At 41.1% G+C, this 22,726-nt stretch overlaps 1 protein-coding gene across 2 annotated transcripts; it reads right to left on the bottom strand.

Moving 5' to 3' along the window:
* Nucleotides 1–377: 377 nt before the first annotated feature.
* LOC135882527 (protein zyg-11 homolog B-like) lies at nucleotides 378–20,800 on the bottom strand. 2 transcript variants are annotated; one of them, XM_065409460.1, is made up of 14 exons: nucleotides 20,726–20,800; nucleotides 19,696–19,861; nucleotides 14,972–15,726; nucleotides 13,476–13,616; nucleotides 12,028–12,204; nucleotides 9,431–9,495; nucleotides 8,162–8,261; nucleotides 8,017–8,070; nucleotides 7,632–7,793; nucleotides 7,504–7,551; nucleotides 6,654–6,851; nucleotides 6,496–6,557; nucleotides 3,638–3,735; nucleotides 378–1,665 (listed from the first exon to the last, which is right to left on the bottom strand). In XM_065409460.1, exons 1-14 carry the CDS (start codon nucleotides 20,798–20,800, stop codon nucleotides 1,475–1,477), a joined length of 2,292 nt encoding a protein of 763 aa, XP_065265532.1. In that variant the 3' UTR covers nucleotides 378–1,474. The 2 variants fall into 2 exon arrangements, with proteins under 2 accessions (XP_065265532.1, XP_065265533.1); XM_065409461.1 differs by lacking the exon at nucleotides 20,726–20,800 and having other exon boundaries at nucleotides 8,023–8,070; nucleotides 19,696–19,723.
* Between the last annotated feature and the right edge of the window lie 1,926 nt (nucleotides 20,801–22,726).

Here is a 22,726-nt window from a genome sequence, read left to right as displayed (position 1 = left end):
CAATACTTAAATTTTTAACAATTTGAAAATGAAAGTTGACTTACCTGAAATATAAACAGTGAGACAAGTAAATCTGATAAAATTCACTTAACTACCTTAGATAAAGATAAACATGTAAAACATCCAGCATCATCATGTAAGTGTGATGGATTTTTACTGTACTTTGATGTGAATTTCAAAAAAGGGGGGGGCATGGGGGGATGAGTTGATTAAGGGAAGGGAAACCACACTGGAATTTCCCAGTACTCAGACAGTGCAGAACAACCTCTCAGGGGCCCTCACCCACATATTCTTTCCAGAAAGTTGACACTTAAGAAACAATAGAACCCTGAATTCATGGCACCATTTACTTCAACAATTACACTTTAATCAGACACTTGCATGTTGCACAGTCTCCATTTCTTTCAACAGAACTCCAATTTCCATACATGTGTAAGTGCTGTTCTTAGACCTGTTTTTTATATTTTATTATACGAAAACTTAAAAAAGCCTTTGGAAGACTCCCATTATAGTTAAGTTTTAAATTTACAATTTCATAGCAATGAGATTTACACAGAACATTGGTGATATTTTGGACTATGGGGATATAATTCACTGCACAACACAGTCAAATTCTACCCTCCTATGACCTGTATTTCACTCCCACTAAAGTCAGTGGGAAAGTGTGTGCATTGCTAAAGACAGAATTTGGAAACACTAAAGCAACCGTTAGTCTGCCTCTAAGGAGACCAAATATTCTGGGTACTGTATTGGAAACGGGTAATCTCAGGTATTTTCTTACCCACTGAGTTTCATGTTTGGTTTTGGTTTTTTGGGTGAGGGTGTGCAGAAGCTCTCTACTCCTAACTTTTGATTAATTTTTAAAGTTTTTCCTGCCTGTTCCTTTCTACACCACAAATATCATTTCAAACATTGTTGATACGGCATGGAAAGACTAGGATAGTGGTCCAGTGTTGGTAAGACTAGAAAAGGGACACAGCTTACAAGTGACTTTGAAGACTCAGTTGGTGATGGCCCTTGGCACACTTTGGTCACAGTGAGAAGTGAGCACAAAGACTTGAGTGTAAAAATACTAACTTGCAAGCACACAGCATTCTGTTTAAGCCCTGCCTGACAAACCAAATGGGAGCAGTTTCCAAACAGTAACTGAAGGAAGTGAAGGGCCAGATTTTAAAATGTATTTAGACAACTGAGGATGCAGATAAGCATCTCGTGGGATTTTCAGAAGAATCTACACACCTATCTGCATCTAAATACCTTTAAAAATCTATCCCAAAGCCTCATGTCCCGCCTCAAAAGTCAAGTCACAAAATGAGCCATTCCTAGAGGACTCTGGCTGTAACAAGCCCTCCTCAATGTAAGCAGCAGTAATCTTATAGGAATGCCCATCTTAAGCAGTGATCAATAGTACCAGATATTCTCAGTACAGTTTGTGAAGGATTATAACAAAGGAAAATTACAGTTATATCTACAGCTATCCATTTGATTTGGTTTGTGGCTTCTTTAAATATTTAGGTCTCCCATAGTACATCATGTGTGTCTCTACAGTGTCTAGTATCTCATTGTTGATTCGCAGGACATCTGGATCAGTCTGATTGTTTTCTTTGATGTCATACAAGTGCTGCAAGCCACCTTCTTCAATTAACATGCTACAGTACCTGGCAGCTGAAATGAAAGAGAGAGAAAGTGCATCTTTATTAGGGACTTTGCTAAGAGAGTGTCAAAATGACAACCTACATTAGGAGAAAAATTCAAGTGTTAGCTAATCCAGTTATGCTGCCTCTGACTTCAGCCAATATTTAGACTACATAATTAGTGATGCAGTTAAATTGACATGCACAATATTAGATAGGATTTTAAATAGTACTCAGCATTGGATTGATTGTTCCCATTTATGACGACTTCAAACCATCCTTAGAGTAATAAAATTATTAAGTATAGAAGGGAGGATCAACATTTCCCAGATATAGTTAAATGAACTGGAACAGGATTTGGAATCAAACTAGTTTATTAAAAACTGAGTTGTAAACAGGCTATTAAGTTGACATTGACTTTAGTGCACGCATATGCAGATTGGCTGACTATACACTACTGCTCTTTAAAGCTACCCAGTGATCATACATGGGTCCAATTATTTGATGTACATTACATAAATGATTTTGTAGTCCACAATACTCTTTACAAATTTATAAACTACTACAGACGTATAAAGACCTGAGGTGGAATATGGCATACAGCCATGCTACACAACAGTTTAGGGCAGGAAGAGGAGTGGAATACAGCATCCACACTGACACTGTAGGAAATAGTAGGTAAAACCCTATTCTGAAGAGGATTACAGGGTTTTTAAAAAAAGATCAGAACTTCGGTTTTAAAAAGTTTCCTCTGAAACACAGAACCTCCAACAGAACAGTGCCACGAACACCATGTTAGGGAATTGGCTCAATAGCAGCTCCAATTATACCCTCTTTTTCAACTCACTGCAACCCCTATAGCATAATGTTGCCACAGATCCCACCTCATATATCCTGAGAGCAAGTATCCTGACATTACCCTGCTTTAAGGTAGAAACTTGGTGCATCTGCCAAACATTATGATAATTTCCAAACACTTAGGATATCAAAATGAATACAACCCAAGTACTTTTGGTAACTGCTCCCTTACACAGAAATATTCCTCATAAACATTGCCATTTAGTTTGATGGTATGGAGGACACCTTAGGAAATGCTCAAGAGCAGAACAGTGAAGTCCCAAAAGCAATGGGGTGAGTAGGGATGACACATCCATCAACTCTCACACATATGTACACAGTAACATAAAAAAACAAAGCAAGCAGCAATGAGACTTGTTAGTTACAATACATCTGTGAATTCTACATGATTGTTTTTTCAATTTAAAGAGAATACATTGTTTGCAGAATTGCATTACTTACTCATGAGTGAGTCTGTCACAGAAATCATGGATTCCGGGACTTTCCGGGACCTCCATGACTTCTGCAGCCTGCAGATGTGCCTGACAGCAGGGCCACCTGGGGGCCAGCCTCACCAGTCCCCCCTCAGCGGCGGTGGTGGTCCTGGGCCACGCCCTGACAGCAGTGACAGTGGCAGTCCTGGGCCGCGCCCTGACAGCAGTGACAGCGGCAGTCCCAGGCCACTCCCCACCCCTGAGCTCCAGCGGCGCCCCGGAGCCAGCCCCCCGCCCCCAGCTCCAGCGGGCGCCCCCAGAGTTCCCAATATTTAGTCAGGGGTATATAGTAAAAGTCATGGACAGGTCACCAACCCGTGAATTTTTGTTTATTGCCTGTGACCCATCCATGACTTTACTAAAAATACCCGTGACTAAAACATAGCCTTACTCATGAGGTTTATATAAAAGACAAATTCATCCTGACCAGCCATTTTATTTACTACCCTATTGTTGCCCAACACAGATCAGTTTAAAAACCAAGGAACTGGATCTCAGCTTGTTACAATGTTTTGAGTCACTGAATGTAATATCCAAAATAAACCCTATATGAATAAGAGGTCAGCAAAGAATGACTTAAACTTTGATGTACTTATCCAACAGGCTTATGAGTGAACATGAGAACCATCCAATTTCATATTAAAAGATTAAACTGTAAAGTTGAATACATACGAGTTTTGCAGCAGACATGCTGCACGGCCCACACTGCCCAGAGCTGAACCCCAGATATCGTGAAGCAGTCAAGTAATGGATAGAAAGGATTCAAGGATCTATGGGTTAAAAAGTGAAATATATTTGGCAAAGTCATGGTGATACCAGATACCTTTATTTCAGAGTAACTGTGCTGTCTCAGCACATTAAGCTTTAGGTATTCTCCTACACAGTGTTGGATTCTGCATTAAATATTAAACACCCAGGAAACACTCAAGTGTGGCAGTCAAAAAAGTGACTGAAGAGGGAGGCTATGTATCAAAAGGGATAGGAAAGTACTACCGAAGATACTGTAATACCATTATGGAAGTCAATGGTAGACCCTCCTCTGGGACACTATGGCTAGTTCTAGTCACTCTCTAATAGCAGCAGCAATAAAAGTATTTAATAAATAATTATCTTCCAGAACTCATGGAGGATGGGTGAGGACCCAGGGAATTACAGAACAGTCAGCCTAACTTTGACACCTGGAAAGATACTGGAATTAATTATTAAACAATTGATTTGTAAGCACATAGAGAATAACAGGGTAAGAAGTAAATGCCAACATGGATTTGACAAGAACAAATTGTGCCAAACCAATCTAATTTCCCTCTTTGACACAATTTCTGGTGTAGAAGATGTGGGGGGAAAGCAGACATGATACATCTTGATTTTATAGTAAGGCTTTTGACACAGTCCCATGTGACATTCTCATAAAAAAAACCCTAAGGAAATGTGATCTAGATGTGGTCTAAACGTGGTCACAGTTGCAAAATAGCCTAATATTCTGGGCTGAATTAATGGAAGTGTCACACAGACTCGGACTTTAAGGCCAAAAGGGATCATCATGATCATCTAGTCTGACCTCCTGCAGGCCACAGAACCTCACCCACCCACTCCTGTAAAAGACTTCTAACCTCTGGTTGAGTTACTGAAGTCTTCAAATCATGATGTAAAGATTGAGTTACAGAGAATGTAGGTCACAGGAAGTAACTGTCCTACTACACTTGGGATTGGGCAGGCCTCAGCTGCAGTACTGTGTTTAGTTTTAGGCACTACACTTTAGAAAGATACAGACTATTTGAAGAGTGTCAAGAGAAGAGCAACAAAAATGATGTAAGGTTTAGAAAATCTGATTTATGAGGAAAAGTTAAAAAAACTGGACATACTTAGTCTTGAGAAAAGAAGACAGAGGAGGGACCTGATAACAGTCTTCAAATATGTTAAAGGCTGTTATAATGAGGACGATGATCAATTGTTCTCCAAGTCCATGAAGGTAGGACAAAAAGTAATGGACTTAATCTACAGTAAAGGAGATTTAGGTTAGATAGGAAAAACTTGGATAGTTCAAGCTCTGGAATAGGCTTTCAAGGGAGACTGTAGAATCCCCATCATTGGAGGTGTGGAAGTAGAGCAAGGCCTGACAGGGATTGGAAGGGGATTTCAATGCAAACAGTCTCTTCTGTTAGCAGGAGTCAGGCTAACTGTAACCCTAATAACGCGAGATTTGTAGAAGCGAGGATTGTGTGAGGCGAGTGGGAAAGAACTGTGTGAGAAGTTGTTGCGACCTTGTGTAGATGATATGGAATGTAGACTAGAGTCTAAAAATAAGTGAGAAAAATAAGATCAGGATGACCTATGTATAAACAAAATGCAGCTGTTGCTCATTATTGTCTGTAACAAAGGTATAAATGCTTGCTGTAATTGTTTACCTGTAGAGAGACCTGTTCAGCTCTCTCCCTCCACGCAATTGCTAGAGATAATAAAGTATCTGATTTGCTGCACCCAACCGAAAGAGTGAGAACTCTGTTTTTCTCCGACAGAGGTCTTTAAGAACAGATTAGACGAACACCTGCCAGGGGTGGTCTAGTTTACTTGGTCCTGCCTCAGCACAGGGGGCTGGACTAGATGACCTCTCAAGGTCCCTTCTAGCCCTACATTTATATGATTCTGTAAATAGGTAATAAGTGATGAGAGGCATGGAAAGCCTTCCATACGGAAAGAGATTGGGATTGTTTAGTTTAGATTGTAGATGAACAAGAAGGGATAAAGATATATAAAATAATTAATGGCATATGGAAAAAAAATCACGTTCCCATTTATACTCTAAATAAGAAAAAAGGGGACAAAATTTAAAACCATTAAGTTTCCTAATTCAAGGAAAATTTTAAAAAACACCTCCACAATAGTTACCTATGGAACTCATTCATGAGAGGCCAATGCTTTGGCAGGATTTATAAAGCTTTAAGACAGCCATATGGCTAATGGGAGCATCCACAATTACATTAGGTTGTGGTGGTTTTAATTATTTTAAAAAGAGAAAGCCACATGCTTCAGGATTTAAGCCAATTTCTAACTGACAGAAGTTAGGCAAAAGCATCCTTTAACAGTCCAATTATTCTATAAATTTTCAGCTATGGGGTATCTTGCAACTTCCTCTGAAACATCTGGTAGTACCGGACACACTCACAGACAGGATACTAGACTATAAGCCACCAGTGTAATGCAGCATATCAATTTATATGCTCCTAAAAAAAGGCTTGGAATGTTGAAGTCATCGGTGCAGGACCCAAATCTGGTTCCAGTGAATGATGTGTGTTATTTTAGCTGGTTAGAACTACTCAGAACAGTATTTCAGCAGGCTCCAAATGGCTTTTCTCCCCTACATTCCCTACTCAAACGTGTCCAAGAAATCTGCTACAAAAGCAGTGTTCCATAAAGGAGAACATTTAGGGTGAAGAGGTTGGCGGCGACAGCAGCAGAAATACAGTAAGTACACAAACTTCAGAAACAGTACAAGAGTTAATATTGTCAAGACATTATTCCGAATTCATTACCTGTAGGCAACCAATGCTACCATCTTACATTTTGGTGTTGGCCACTTCAAAATGGTTGAATGCTGTAAAGATACAAAATTAAATATTATAATATTTACAGTAAACAGCAGAAGCACTGTACTAGAATAAAACTAGGGTATCAGTTTTAGCCAGCGTACCAGTTGTTCAATCAGAGATTTTCTTTGGGTTTGACTCAGTGTCCAGGCCTGCTCTCCTCTAGATAGTAAATTAGCAATAATCCCAGCTGAAAAGAAACTGACTTCTATCTCAGCACTACACAATAATTCACTGAGACAGTCTATGAAGTCCTTCCACATTATTTTAGACTGAAGTTCTCTCACTTCTGCTACATTGTTCTGTAAGACAGAATAGGTGAAAAAAATCAGTGTGCTCAAGATAAGCAGCATATACAACGTTCATAAGCATTATGATAAGTAAATAAATTTCTTCTGAAGGATGATGGGCCTTATACCTCCCATTTTCTATCACAACAGTTGTTTCTCTGAAAGCTTCAATACCTAAAAATCAAACTGAAGCCAAAAACAAAAAAAACCACAACTACAAAACACCAAACCCTGACCTACAGTTCATATTTTGTTACATTACTTAATTTTGAGTCCAATCCAGAATTTAACAAGAGTTTTGCCATCGAGTTCAGCAGTAGCAGAACTGGTCCTTTATCTTTTTTCGGGTACTTGTACTCATTCCACTTGCTCCCCTAACCCCTGCAGAACTACTGAAGGAAATGCCTTGACTGCTGAATGGTTATTCCAAGTTTAATCCGTGTACTGTAAACTGGGTTTCAGAAAATCATCAGTGTAATGTAAAATGATGCTGAGATGAGTGCCTAAGGATATAAGCCGATACTCTTAAATTGTAAGGGAGAAAATCTCTTTTTACTAAAGGAAGTTAACATGCCCTCCAGGTATTTCCTAACTGAAAGTTACATAGAAACAAATAATAGAAAACTAATGTTTCTTTTAAAACAGAACTTCATTTTGATCTTACCAGAAGGCCAAGAACTTTATGTTGTATAGCTGAATCAGATGGAAAACACTGTAAAGACAAACAAAGGTCATCATTAAAGAGAGTTTTGATGTATGCTAGCAATCTACCACAATCACTCACACCCTCACCTCTAAAACTCTCATGAAGAGTTCTAACCCTTGGTTGTCAATGAAGTGCCTACAGGTGGTAGCGGATTCATCAGTGAGATTCCAAAGTGCACTCAGGGTAAACATGAAAGTAGTATCTACTTCATTCAAATTTGTTTTCTGTTCAACTATTTCAAGAAGTTCCTGTAAAAGAAAAGCAAAAAATAAGGTTTTAGATTTTGGCTTTGATTCTCATTGCAGACATTAGTAATAATTCATATTGCTATTGTGAAAGCACCAAAAGACCTTAAGCCCCATCATGCTCTGTGCTGTACAAATGTGGGTTGCTCAGAACGGAGTCATTTCTCACATGATGTTGGTTTAATACCTAGTGATAAAGAATGTCACAGAGAGATGTGCAACTCACCCCCACAACGATGTAGAGCTCTGCACTTAGTTGTGCTGTTTGCTCAGATGAAAGCTGCAAGTAAATAATGTTACATGAGTATCTGAAATATCTGTTGGAAATTAGGAAACAGAAGTTTGAACATTTCCAAATTTAAATCACATACCTTCAAAGCTAGAATAGAGCTTATATTCACTGCCATCCTTTGCATATTTTGATTTTCATGGTTACACAGCCACTGCATAACAAGTTTGGCAGCTTCAAACCTAGATTATGACAGCAGAGTGTAAGTTATACAAAACTTAAATTTCATCTTGCATCTCAGACTCTAGGGTTCTCATATCAACCTCTGGAAACGGAAGGAAACATGCTTAGTTTCCAAAGGATAGAAAAAAGCACAAGCCTGATTTTTGCAAATCCTCTCCCTACCCCCGAAAGTGGGCAATAACAAAGACTAATTTATAGCAGCCTTTGATCGGGCCACAAGAAAGATTTTAAGAGGGATCCAATAGTTTTAAAAGGCTATCTAAAAAATGACTAAGTGAGCAACAGTAAATAACTCATTATTAATGCATGAGTGATGCCTTTTGTTACTAACAGAACTACCACCAACCCCCCTCTCCACATCTGAAGAAAGGTTTCCCTTTCTTCCTGTCAGAGCAAAGAATCCTCCACTCTTACCTTCTGCTTCCTTCACCCATTCCTCCCTCCAGGCAGTCAATTGCCAATGTCATCAATAGAGTGACAAGGTGGGTGAAGTAATATCTTTTATAGGACCAACTTCTGTTGGAGAGAGAGACAAGCTTTCGAGCTACACAGAGCTCTTCTTCAGGAAGACATGAGGAAGAGCTCTGTGTAGCTCGAAAGCTGGTCTCTCTCACCAACAGCTGTTCCAATAAAAGATATTACCTCGCTCACCTTGTCTCTCTAATATCCTGGGACCTCCACGTCTACCACAACACTGCACACAACAATGTCATAAATAGTGTATTAACACCATTGAAAGATAAGAAAGATCACTGAAGTCATATACAAGGCAACTGCCTATCCCTCCAGCAGATGAACATGTCCAAAGAGCTAGAAACCTTGAAGTGTTGGCCCTTCCGAAGTCAACAGGAATTTTGCCATTGATGTCAATTGGGCCAAGATTTTACTGCCAGTCTGATCTCCCACCAGCTTTGTACAAATGTAACGCCATCAGCTTCAGTAGAGTTACTTGCAGTTTATGAGTCTATAAGCAAGAATCAGGCCCTAGGAAGCGAACCTAAAATTTCTGAATGACAATTCAGAAGACTAGTTAATTGAGAATCCCCAAAAGAAAGTTTAAAGATGAAAGTTATGATAAAAAAAAAGAAAATCAGAAAAAAGAAAATTTGTTCCAAATATTTGACATGCTGTTTGACATCCTATTTCAATTTATTGGGCTGTCACTCACCTGTTAAATGGAACATCTTGAAGGATCCTGACACTAGATAGTAGGAGGAGGCAATTCTTCTGCAGCTGTTTGTGGGGGGAGAAAAAGATTTCATGAAGTTACAGAAGCACACTCTCATATTTTATTTTATAATAATTTTGCAGTTCACTAATCATTAGGGAACCATGTATTGTATTATTAGACACTAATAATTAAACAAGTAAAGGATGGAATTGAGATACCATAAACAAAATCTTAAACAATGTAAAGGCTTCTGCAGTACAGATAATGCAATCTCCCCTAGAACGTATGATATTAATGAGTCCAGTTTTGTTCCTTACTTAACTTTATCGTACAAGGAGGTTTTTGGAATGGGGAAGAGGTTAAATTTTATCTTAAAAATCTGTGAGATTTTTTTAATTCATATTCAAAGTAGTCTAAGAATTGGACTTCTTTGTAAAATCTCAGTCCAAGTCCCCACTACCAGCCTTAACCTCTCCTCAAGGGTCAGTATCAGCTGTATGAATTCAGTGTTGCAAGCAGGGCAGACTGGTACCATCCTACAAGATTACAGTTGGCTGTATCACAGCTTTGGATCTAAAGCATTTCCTTAACAGCCTTTGCTATCAGCCCGGACTGGATTCAAGAAAAGCACATGAATATTGCTGCCACTAACCATTAGTGTGTGCTATCTCATAATAATGTAAGAGGGGCATATGGGATCAGATCAATTATCCATCTAGCCCAGTATCCTGTCTTCTGACAGTGGCCAATGCCAGCGGCTTCAAAGAGACAACAGAAAAAGCAATTATTGAGTGATCCATCCCCTTTCATCCAGTTCCAGCTTCTGGCAGTCGGAGGTTTAGGGCCACCCAGAGCATGAGATTGTGACCATGACCATCTTGGTTAATAGCCAGTGATGGACTTATCCTCCATGGATTTATCTAATTATTTTTTAACCCAATCAGACTTTTGGGTTTCACAATGTCCCCTGCCAATGAGTTCCACAGGTTGACTGTGTGTTATGTGAAGAAGTACTTCCATTTGTTTGTTTTAAAACTACTGCCTATTAATTCATTGGTTATGTGAAAGGGTAAATAATTCCCTAATTCAAACCATTTATAGACCTCTACCATATCCCCTCTTAGTCATCTCTTTTCCAAGCTGAACAGTCTCAGTCTTTTAAATCTCTTCTCATACAGAAGCTGTTTCGTACCTGTAATAATTTTTGTTGCCCTTTTTCACGTCTAATATATCTTTTTTAGAGATGGGGCAACCAGAACTGCACACAGTACTCAGGGTGTGGGTGTACCATAGATTTATATAGTGGCATTATGATATTTGCTCTCTTATTAGCTATCCCTTTCCTAATGGTGGCTAGCATTGTTAGCTTTTTCGACTTATGAGAGGATAGGAGTAAGTGGGAGATCTCAATCCACCACCAATTCAGAAAGCACTACACATCAGTCCTCGATGTGGAATTACAAGTATTGGAACTGCTATTTCTTGTTTCTGAACAGAAACTAAAGAAATCTAATTGCTGTGGAGGAAGTAATGACTGAATTTGTGCCAGACTAATTTCATCTGCTTGCTGAAAGACAAGCTTCTAATAATTCTCTTTAAGTTATGCCAATACTAAAATGCATCTGAGGCCTCATGACAGCAAGAATGCTGCAAGTCTCTTTATACAGCAAGAGAGATTTCTACATTGTACAGAGGACAGCTAGCTTGAAAGGTAACTTCGATTAGTAAATATCTACTAATTATACCCATTTCCAGTACAGTCCTTAAAATGCCTGTCACTGCTTCAATATTTCCCTAGCTGTGAATGATGCCGATGTCTCAGTGAGAATTGAGATTTTAGTTATACTTCCCATAGGAAGTCAACTCTGATGTAGCTCCACATTTGATTGCACAGGAAAAGCTGGAGACTTTCAGCGGTGATGCAAGCAGAGTTTTTTGTTGTTTGGTCTTCTTTAAAATTCAGGAGTAATTTTACGGCACTTCACCACTTATACCAATTCACAAATATTGGTTAAGAACAATAGGACATGCTTTATAACAGGTCTGTCAGTCTCCTGACTTTCCCAGGAGTCCAACCTGCATTTCCTGTATTTTCATAGAATCAGGATGACAGCTTTCTATGTATTTCAGACTACTTATTCTCGATTTATTCTTCTGTGTAATTAAGTGTACTCATTATACTATATTAAGTGACATATAAGAAGTCGGCTAATACAGAGCAAAGATGAAACATGACAAGGCAAGATTAACACTGTAGAGGAATCTGAATGTTAAAATTAATGGCATGCATAATTTATAAATAGTAAAAAAGAAAATTGTTAAGCTGCATGAGAGTAGAGAGAGCACCAGTCATCCAACCTTAGTGTTGGCCTCTACTGATGCAAAGCAGAAGAGAGAAATTAGGGGAAAAAGCCACAGATTCTACAAATCTGGTCTTTTCTGCTAATCGGGGCATTTCATTTGATTTGATCAAAATATCAGTACATCAATACTGATGAAGCCTTCTCAGAGCAGAAACATACTTGTTCTGTCTTTATATTATAGCCCTCCTTGTTAGGAGAAGCGAATTAAAATTGTGCTCCCTGCCCTTTTACCTGTTGTTGTTCAGGAAAGTTTTCCACGGCTTTGAGTAGTAAATGGATCACATCGGACAGCAGACGAACAGGCATGCCAGCAGACAGACCCTGTCTAGTTAAGTTAAGAGAACACGCACTAGCAGTTAACTGCACTGCCAAGTCCAAGGGGTGATTTCTCATTCCAACAATCACAAGCTGAAATAGAAAAGTTATGTTCACATAATAAGATCTCATATTTCTAATTTTGTACGACAGTCACAATACTGCATTGTACAAGTTATGATGCACTTCTAATTATGATTACTGAATCTTTTAAATAGTTATTAACCAAAAGCAACAAGTATACCCAGCAGTGCACCCTCTTAGTAGCGCAGTAGGATTGTAATGGCGATCATAGATTCACAGATTCTAGGACTGGAAGGGACCTCAAGAGGTCATCGAGTCCAGTCCCCTGCCCGTATGGCAGGACCAAATACTGTCTAGACCATCCCTGATAGACACTTATCTAACCTACTCTTAAATATCTCCAGAGATGGAGATTCCACAACCCCCCTAGGCAATCTATTCCAGTGTTTAACCACCCTGACAGTTAGGAACTTTTTCCTAATGTCCAACCTAGACCTCCCTTGCTGCAGTTTAAACCCATTGCTTCTTGTTCTATCCTTAGAGGCTAAGGTGAGCATCAACTTTATTCTGCAATCATACCACCTAGAGAAGGGTGTGTGTCCTACTATCCGCAGGATGTAAAAGGACGGTGACCCAAACTAAATTTGGGGGGAGATGGAAGTGATATTATTGTGAACAGGGGGAACACCCTGGGGAAGAGGCAGGATTTATGACTGCACCTGATGGCATCTGACCTCCAATAGCCAATAGAGAATGAGTATTGGGGATGGCAAGAGGGCAGTCCTTCACTGCTTCTCCAGGACACCTAAGAAGTTGCTAGGAATGTCTTCTGTGATCTTTGATTAACCACAAAATTGCACCAGATGCAGACCTAGTCAGTCCCACCCATACTTTCATAGCTAACAGGCTGGACTAGTTAACATGTTCTACCTAGAATTGACTGCAAAAGCTACAGCCAGTCCATCACATTGCAGTCAGAATCCTAAATGGAGGAAACAAACAAAGCATGCCTTCATCAACTCCCCATTTAAATTCAAATCCATTTAAGGGTATTGGCCCTAATCTCTAAAATTCTGGAAGGGAGAAGCATGAACTCTCTCCAAATCCATCTCTTCCTTTGTTACCTGCTGTGACAGTTATGATCAACAGGAAAGGAGATTACAGCACCTGGGTTACTCTGCAAGTGTACTTCTGAAATAACCCCACTCAGCATACTAGCTAACTCAAGGGAAGGGAGAAGAGTCTGGGATGTGTACCTGATAAGTTACAGATTTTTATACATACATACCTAAATACAACAAATATGTTGATATTTACTCTCACCAGCAATTCATTTTTACCTTTAAGATTTCAGGCTTAGTTATTCTCATAAAACACGTCTGGGTGAAAAGACGAAAGAAAGCCTCCTTCACAAAGTATGACCGCTCACTGTAACGCTTCAGAGCTTCAGAAATCTGAATCTCATTTGCTCCTCCCGATACCTGGGGGCACAAAACAGTTAATACACTGAAGTTTAATTGGAAAATTTCACGTTACCTTTGACAAGTTGGATCTTTTGAAACTGTGCAAATAAATTAGTCTTATCCAAAACCCTTCAAAATATGACGTTACAATGAGCAAGTGGTCATCTAGCTATAACAGGGGTGGGCAAACTTTTTGGCCTAAGGGCCACACCTGGGTTCAGAGTGCGGGAGGGGGTTCCAGGCTGGGACAGGGGGTTGAAGAGCAGGGGGAGGGGGCGAGGGCTCTGGCTGGGGGTGCGGGCTCTGGGGTGGGGCTGAGGGGTTTGGGGTGCATGAGGGTGCTCCGGGCTGGGACTGAGAGGTTTGGAGGGTGGGAGAGGGATCAGGGCTGGGGCAAGGGGTTGGGGCGCAGGCTCCAGGCGGCGCTTACCTCAAGCAGCTCCCAGAAGCAGCGATATGTCCCCCCTCTGACTCCTACGCGGAGGCAAGGCACCGGCCAGGCGGCTCTGCATGCTGTCCCATCTGCAAGCGCTGCCCCTGCAGCTCCCATTGGCCGCGTATGGAGTCCCTGGCTGCCCCTACAAATAGGAGCCGGAGGGGGGACATGCCGCTGCTTCTGGGAGCTGCGCAGAGCCTGGCTTCCGGGAGCCGCCCGGCGGGAGCTTGAAGTCTGGATTAAAAGATCTGACGGGCTGTGGTTTGCCCACCCGAGCTATAATATAACTCACATGTAGTAATCTAAGAATATACTTAGAAAATTCTCCAGATAAATTCTTTGCATTGTGACAGCGCCTTCTGTTCAAAGATCTCAATCCTGAGTTCTGTCCAGGCTCTGCCCAGAGCCACGGAAATAGTTCAAATACAACACAGCAGTTTGTTAGTGCTCCATATGGATGATAAATGCATCTAGGCAAGACCACTAAACAAAACTGATCCCACCTCAACTCAGTTGTCTGTCTCAATTCAATTTTTTGCTCATTTTAACTTCGGGTGGCAGAACAGAGCTGGACAAACACTAGTAATGTTAGTCTACGACTTCTTTTGCCCTTTTCATTGAATTAATCGATTTTATTTTAATTTTTGTTTTTTTCCATTCCTGATATTCAACAAGCTCAACTGTTAACTGCACAAACTGTTTTGACCTTTATTAGATTTATTCTCAAAGTTACTTTCATTAGGAGGACAGGATTAGTCAGAGAGAAGTGGGGCAAAGAAGAGCCAAATAACGTATCTTTGCTCCTCTCCCTGAACTCTTTTTTTGCCCCACTAGGAGTAGGATTCAGAGTTCCTGACTCTACTTCCTACACTCAACACAGTAGATCACACTTCCTTTTGCATGCAAATGTGTCTTTTTTTTTTTTTTAAACTCAAACCTTTAAGTTTCCTTCTCCCGAAAGGAATTCAGAGTAGCCAGCATCAGTAGCAAGTAGTCCCACAAACTGCATTGCAGGTCGCTGTTTGACAAATGCTTCTACAGCTTCATCAGTAATGTATTTACTGCCAGAAATGTCCAAAGACACTAGTTGAGGTAGGATGTCTTTCTGCTCTAGTAAAGAGACCGGTATGTCAGATGTAAACTGCTGATCATCCGAAATATCAAGGTGGTTCAAATACTTTAGTTGTCTTATGACATCCAAGACTTGGGGCGTAGTCATTGTTAAACACTTCAAATAGTGCATAGAGAGAGACTTAAGTCGATCCTTGCAGGCGAGAAGTGGAGTTATGTCAGTGACAGAAGTGTTGGATATATCCAAACTTTCCAGCCTTGGAAGTGAAGCAATCTCCACTAAATCCTCATTGTGGAAGCGAACATTGGTAATGCTCAAAGCACGAAGACCAGACAACTGATTGAAGCACCTTTCATATGGATTTGTCAGGGAAAGTCTTAATGAGTCCAGTACAAGGCACTGAAGATTTTGCTGGATCCACTTATTGCTACCAAGTCCGCTTACAATATCTGCAATAGAAATGTCTGCATTCATCCCTGTAGCATCAAGTTCTATTAGCTTATGATGGCAGAATGCTTTTCTGAACGATAGTGCAGATATTTTTGCTTTCCGGATGCAAGCTTGTTTCAAGCGTATTTGGTTACCTCGGAAAATGCCCACAGTTCCATCATTCAGCAGCTCTATTGGGAAACAGCAATAAGTCTGTTACAGCGGACAGCAACGTAATGGAACAATAGAAAGTATTTCATCCCTCATGTTCACTACACTTTAGCCAGGAGGTATACTCATACATGGGGAAATTGTAAGGATTATTCTTAGAAGGCAAGGAAACAATCTATGAGCAGGTAACGGAGAAGAATAAATGAAAAAAATTGAGAATGTAAAACAATTCTGGAATCCCCACATACATACGAGCCTTAATTTAAAATTATGCAGCAAGTCCCTGGCACTGCTGCCAGGACACTAGTGAGAACTGACCCAGCCTGTCCTAAATGTAAAGCTGCAGTTGCCAGCTGTGCACAGTGCTGGTGAAATCTTTCTGCATTAGGATTTTGAAAGGAGATGTTTCTCCTTCCTCATGTTTTGAATCCTCAAAAAGGCTTACGATAGTGAACTGATAAAGTGTTATAGCCTTCCTCACATATTACATCCTGAACATGTATGTGGCAAGGAATACATTCTTTTACATTGGATGCAGGGTACCTCATCTTTGTGGGCTTGGTGGAAACACTGTTACTAAATATATTAAAATGTGCTAAACTCTCTATTCTGACTAAAAATCTTCATTATGTTCTATACTGTTCATTATACAATAAGTATTTGAGAGTAAAAACATACTATAACTTGAAGTACAAACTCCTTGATGCTCTATTTTCATGTTAAATGGTAGATTTATACACACACTGATATTCCAGTTTGTTAGAGAGCTAACAGAACCATAAAAATTCCCCCTTAAAGGTCACGACTGTGTACTTGCGAGAAGAGCAAGAGAAGGGGAAAAGAATAAGTTAATGATCCTTTACCTGTCCCTCAAATTCAAGCATCCACTGGTGGTTAGCTTTTCAATCACATCTTTCCAAGACTACCTTTACAAATACAGCATATATAGATTTTCAACCCTATACTTATATCCTAGTAAATCAGGACACCATTTCTACATACTCTACAGGAAAACAGATTATGGATATAGTCAGGACTATGTTAAAAAATGTGAGAATTATCACATATGGGACATTTTAACATGACCATTTTAAAATGATCAGGCAGCATTTAAATCCATAAGCCTCAATTATTTGGGAAACGGTGGGAAAGTTTTGTTAAGATTAGTTTAAGTTGTTACCTAAATTAGGAAATATGGTATAACATTTAAACATTTGTTGGAATCATTTCAGCCATGGTGTGCATTTTATCCATGATGTTAACCAATGAAACATCAAGAAAAAACACAACCAGCAAGCAGAAGCGAAGACAAGACAGAATTCTCAGAGTTAGTCTGGAAGAGACGATGTTGGAATTTTTAGTTAAGGATTTGTTGTGTAAGTCCTACTTGATTAGAGTATAAACAGCTAAATACCGGAATGTTTTGTGCACTACTTTTTCCTAGTGCTTTGCTCAATCTAGCTTTAATTGTCCCAACTGAAGGGCCTTCCACTGCTGACCTTAAGCGATGATTCCACAGCCTACATTTTCGTTTTCTTAATTTCATCCTATTACTTCTAAGTATTTAATGTCAGAAAACCTATGACAAGAAGTACCCGGGAACTGTATGAAGGTTATTAAAGCATACAAAAAACCCCGCATTGTCCTCCTTTTGTAAGATACTTGTTTTTCCTAAAACATCCAAACCAAAAATAATTTAACAATCAAAAATCTCCATCTCAACCAGCAGGCTGACATACACTTTGAACAACGATGACAAGACTGAACCCTGTCGTACATTACACTTTTGTGCTACCTTAAATAATTCCCTTCCACCCTTGGTAGCTGCTCTCTTTAGATGTGTCCTGTGACACAAAGATAAAATGGAATGTACAATTTGACACAAACTTGTTTTGTGAACCCCATTTTGATTATAACCTCCATCTTGGGTTAAGACATCCAGGTGGAACTGAAAACCGTTTAATTCCTACCAAAGACAGTCTATTCTGGGCACTGTGTGATAATACTGAGGTTTGGAATACCTCCTATAGAGCTAACAATGACAAAGTCATTCAGGGCCATCTACTCTGAGTGACTAGCCTAATGGAAGAATAGGCTTGCTGTTAAGCAGGGATCGCTGATTTTGAAAGTCAGTGGACTCTGTGCAGAAACATGTCTGAGGAGGGGGCCAAAATCCCCCGTTTTTTTCAGTTCCAACTGGATGTCTTAACCCAAGATGGAGGTTATAATCAAAGCACATAGCTGGAAGAGCTGGAGTTGCCCAGCCTGACCACTTGGCGAAAGAGGAAATACTTTATTTAAGGAGACTTCTTCTCTGAGGAAGGAGGGGCAGCATTCCACCATCAGAAGCAAGAAGTCCAGACACCAGGAGGGGCTGCTGAGCTGAAGGACTTTGACATTGAGAGGGAATGTTTGTTGTTTTCCTAAGAGCATATCTACACTACAGTGGCACAGCTATTATGCTGCAGTTTTGCTGCTGTATCACTATAGTGTAGACGCTTCCTATATCAACAGAAGGGGTTTTTCCATCAACGTAGCTAATCCATCTCTCAAAGAGGCAGTAGCTAGGGCAACAGAAGAATATTTCTGTCAACATAACCCCCCAGCATAGACATGGCTAAGTCAACTTAACTATGGTTCTCTTTCACACCCCTAACCGATGAAGCCGGGTCAATCTAATTTTTAAGCATAGGCCAGGCCCAAGACCAAGGAGTACGCTTGAGAGACCCAGAGCTAGGAACAATGATCAGTTCCTACCCAAACCCAGAGGCCTGAGAAGCACATGGGACTCAGCGGCTGGCTGCAGTCACCACACACAGGGGTCTGTTCAGTGGAGGACTAGGCTAGCTTGTGACATATTTTACCTCAACTTTGCCAACAGGGAAAAATATAAAAGTGTAACTATAAATTAGTTAACCTGAAATGAACCAGTTCACCAGTAAGTCACAGGGCAACAACATAACTTGCTTTCCTTACTGCAGTCAATATACAATACTTAAATAAACCAAATCTGGTAATTATTCCCAAGCTTTTATACATAAATCCTATTCCCATGACTTTGCTAAGAAACTCCAATTGCTGTATTATTTAGGGCCAATCAAAAATCAGATATTCATAGTTTCCAACACTTAATGCTTAATGAGAAGCATAAAACAATTAAATTAACTAACTGTAGACAAGGATAATCTTATGAATAAGCAAAATAGCCACATAATCTTTTCATAATCTACAAGACGGCAAACAACAACCATAGACCCCTCTTCTTACTGCTCTAAATTCCTTAAGCCCGATAGGCCTGTGTGATATGAAAATAAAGTTCCACTCGTTTATTTTTATATAAATTCCTCCATACTCAGTACAGAATCACAATATGAACAGAGTGTCCATCACTAGCTGAAAGAAAAAAGAAAGCAAGATTTAAAGAGATTAAATGGATCATATTTCTAACTTGTGATGCCAGAGAGATGTTTTTATTGTCTGCCCCCCCCACACACAGACACGCCCTGCCTTTCCCAGACTTTTCACCAGAACTTCACCAAGTCCAAGATAGAACCAAAATAAATATTGTTAACTAATATTTTAAAATAAATGTCCACCCTTCTCTCATTTTTGAGGTGAGCAGAGGAGGCACACTAAAATCTTGGGGGGGGGGGGGGGGAGGAGAGAGAGAGACACCATAGGTGGGGGGAAATGTTGGTAGCCTTCAAATTTAGATAATTCCAATTTAAGAAAAGCAGAAGAGAAAATGTAATAGTAGAAACAAGATGCAATCAATTCAAGAGAAATGACTTTGGGGGTAAAAAGAACAAACTTTCTGAAGGTGGTGGTGATCAGATTTCTAAAGATGAAATATGAGGTGGAAAAGAACGTTTGAGGTGGTATTACGCCAAGATTTCAGATGTTAAAAATACAACTCAAACGACTAAAGTGCCCGACATCCAGCTTTTCCACCAGATCTACACTTGCTGATCCCAAGATAGTTGTCTTACCATGAAATGCCATAGTCTGCAGCAATCGATCAGCTACTTCTTGGGGAAGTCTTTCAGATTCTTTCAAGCATAGTGTTCCATCTTGCCTCTCAGTACAAAACTTCTCTAGGTCAGCAGTCAGTGCTTTCAAAGAGATGTCAAGTAAAGAGTATGGAGATGCCTCAGCCTGTTGTAAGCAAATAAAAATCCTGCACACATTAATAAGACATTAATCAAATTACAACTAACCAAAATACTTTCACAATGATTAATTCAGGTTAAAGCAAAGTATTCCAGCCCCACTACCTACTTTATATAGCTCAATACATATCACAATGAGGGAGCTTACAGAGATTGAGACAACAACCTATTATGGTAGACCTCAGACTTCAAGGAACCAAACCTGCAAGCCCTCCACACCTTGACAGCAATAGACATTTTATGAAAAGGTCCTGCAGGCTCAGACTCGAAACTGAAAATTCTCTTGCTGCGTAGCCATGAAAGCATCCAGTTAGGAGTAGCTGGTGATTGTGGATGCTCCTCCAGATAAGTTGTCAGACAGAATAAACTGCATATTAATGCAGGCCAGACATCCTCATGCCACCCCTATTTCAAATGCACTGATCTCCCACCCTGAACAGTCCACTTTAACTTCGTTTGGTTTGATATTAATGTGTAACGGGCACAAGTCAGGATTTAAAGGGACGGCTACCATGGCCACACGTGTAACAACTCAAACTCACCCAACACTTTAGCAGAGTCAATTACCGCTTTTTTTAAAGGGTGGTAACAACCAGTGCGGGTGTTTTAGTTCAACCTCACCTCAGGATCTCTCTGAGGCCTGATTCCCAGGAGAGGAGTTTGATCCAGAAGGAAACGGACTAGCCTTGAATCCAGTGATTCTCGGGCACGTCCATGCTCTAGAGCCCTAAACAGAGCGACCCCCGGGGATCCCTGTCCCACCCTCCCCTCGGAGGGGGGACACAGACAGACACACGCCCCCCTCCCGCAGCGCCCCCCATGCCCGCCCGGCTCCGGGGCAGCCCCGCACCTGGACAGCGGGGCAGTCGCTGCAGATGGGCGGCGGCGGCCGCTGCCGGTTCTGGACGTGCAGGAACCGCACCATGGCGGGCGGGCGGGGCCCCCGCGCGCGAGGGGCTCGGGCCTGCGCAGCAGAGACAACCCCCAGCCCTCTCCGCGCCGCTTTCTCCGCCTAGCTGGGCGCTCGGGGCCACCAGCCTCGCTACCGGGAACGCCGGGAGCCCAGCCCGGCCACAGCGCAGGCGCCGCCCGCTCGCTTCCGGGGCGTGGCGGCCCGAGCTCGGGCCAGGGAACACGAGCGAGCTCCGAGCTGTGGATGGGGCGAGCCCAGAGCAGCCCCTGAATGTTCACAGCGCCCCCTCCCGCCTGATGATGCCGGTCCTAGGAACTCGCCTCTTCCTTGCCCTTCCCTGGCGGGTTTAGCGCCTCCTTGCGTCCTAACGCCCCCCCGGTTCCTGTCTGGTCGCTTACAGACGCGCCCACAATCGATGCGGCGTTGTCTTTCCTTAGCTCTGTTTAAGAGAACGAGACGATGAGGGATAACTTCAAACCCATAACGTCACATTGTGCTAAAATAACCATCCAAGCCTGGTAACTTTCTGTTTCTTTCTCCGTGATGTCTGGTTTTACAAACGAATGAGCTCAGTAGTGCTAAAGCTCATGCTTTTGTCACGATGCGCATAATTATTCTTTTCCTTAAAAAGGCCCCCACTCCTAGAACCAAGTGGCTATGTGATGATTTCAACCTTTACTGTAAAAGAAAAGTACGTTTTGGGACTGTGGAGAAAGCTTCAAAATGTGACCTTAGCACCCCCCAGGGCTCAAAAAGCACAAGGCAAATAAAAAGATTATTTTTACATAATCTTATGATTTTTAAAGCTCATCTCATGTTTCTGGATAGCTTGACTCATGATTTTTAACATACTAGGAGCTCAATTTAAAATATAGTTTTATAACTTCCAAATCTACAAAAGATGGAGTCTTCCCTTTCTGTACGTGTACCACCTGCCCTGTAAAAAGATTTTACAGATCAAATTATGCCCTTAGTGACTCTTATGCAGCCTCATTGCCTTGAGGGTGCATGGACTGGTACAAATAAATGGCACTTCCTAAACAATTCTGTTGATAAAGCACGAGGGAATAAAATTCAGGTCACTCTACCTTAGCTATGTCAGGTCTGGAGGGCTAAACAGGAGTAAAAAGAAGAAAAGCTTATCAACACAAAGTGACTAGATAAAAGTCTGATTACACACAAACAGTAGATGTAGTGGGCTCAATACTACATCGACTGGTGTAAAACAAAAGGTTACTGTGAGCCCTTAGAGTTAACAGTTTACAAAAAGGTAAAACTCCATTATAAAGAAGTAGAATCAAATCCACTGAGTAAGAAATACATGATCAGCAGAGCAGAGCCACACTTTAAATAAGCATACCTTTGGGCACCAGCCTACAAGCTAAATATTTTGGGCATGTGGGAAGGGCATATATGAAAACCACACAATCTAGAGCAGTGGTGGTTCTCAAACTTATTTGATTAGGGTCCCCTCTTCTTCATGTCATCACTTTTCATAGCAGATAACAGCCCATTGCCACCCTTACTTCTGTGCTGCCGCTGCCACCCCGGGGCTGACAGCCAGATCCCCACCACCTCCAAGTGAGGGACTGAGGGCAGGGGAGGAGAGCCTGAACAGCAGGGCTCCAGCTGTCCCCATCTCCCAGCTGTGCAAGGCTTTTCTGCACAAGCCCCAGCCACCCAGGGCTGACAGCCAGAACTCTTTAAAAAAAACCAACCAACCCACCCTACACAGCTTGGACCTCCCTTGATACATTCCTGCTCCTCCCTTGGAAGCCGCCCCTTCGTTTGAGAACCAGTGATCTAGAGCATATGGTTATTGTACTTAAAAACAATTGTTGCAATGTTTGGTTTAGGCTTTTATGGCATCAGTCCCCAGGGCAGCTGACAGTACTCATACTGGGTGCAGAGGATAAACCAACAAATTCCAGTTTGAGG

Source organism: Emys orbicularis, chromosome 8 (genome assembly GCF_028017835.1).
Source record: "Emys orbicularis isolate rEmyOrb1 chromosome 8, rEmyOrb1.hap1, whole genome shotgun sequence".
Taxonomy (NCBI): Eukaryota; Metazoa; Chordata; order Testudines; family Emydidae; genus Emys; species Emys orbicularis.
Note: the sequence above shows the minus strand (reverse complement) of the source record. Positions and strands in the feature narration are given on the sequence as shown.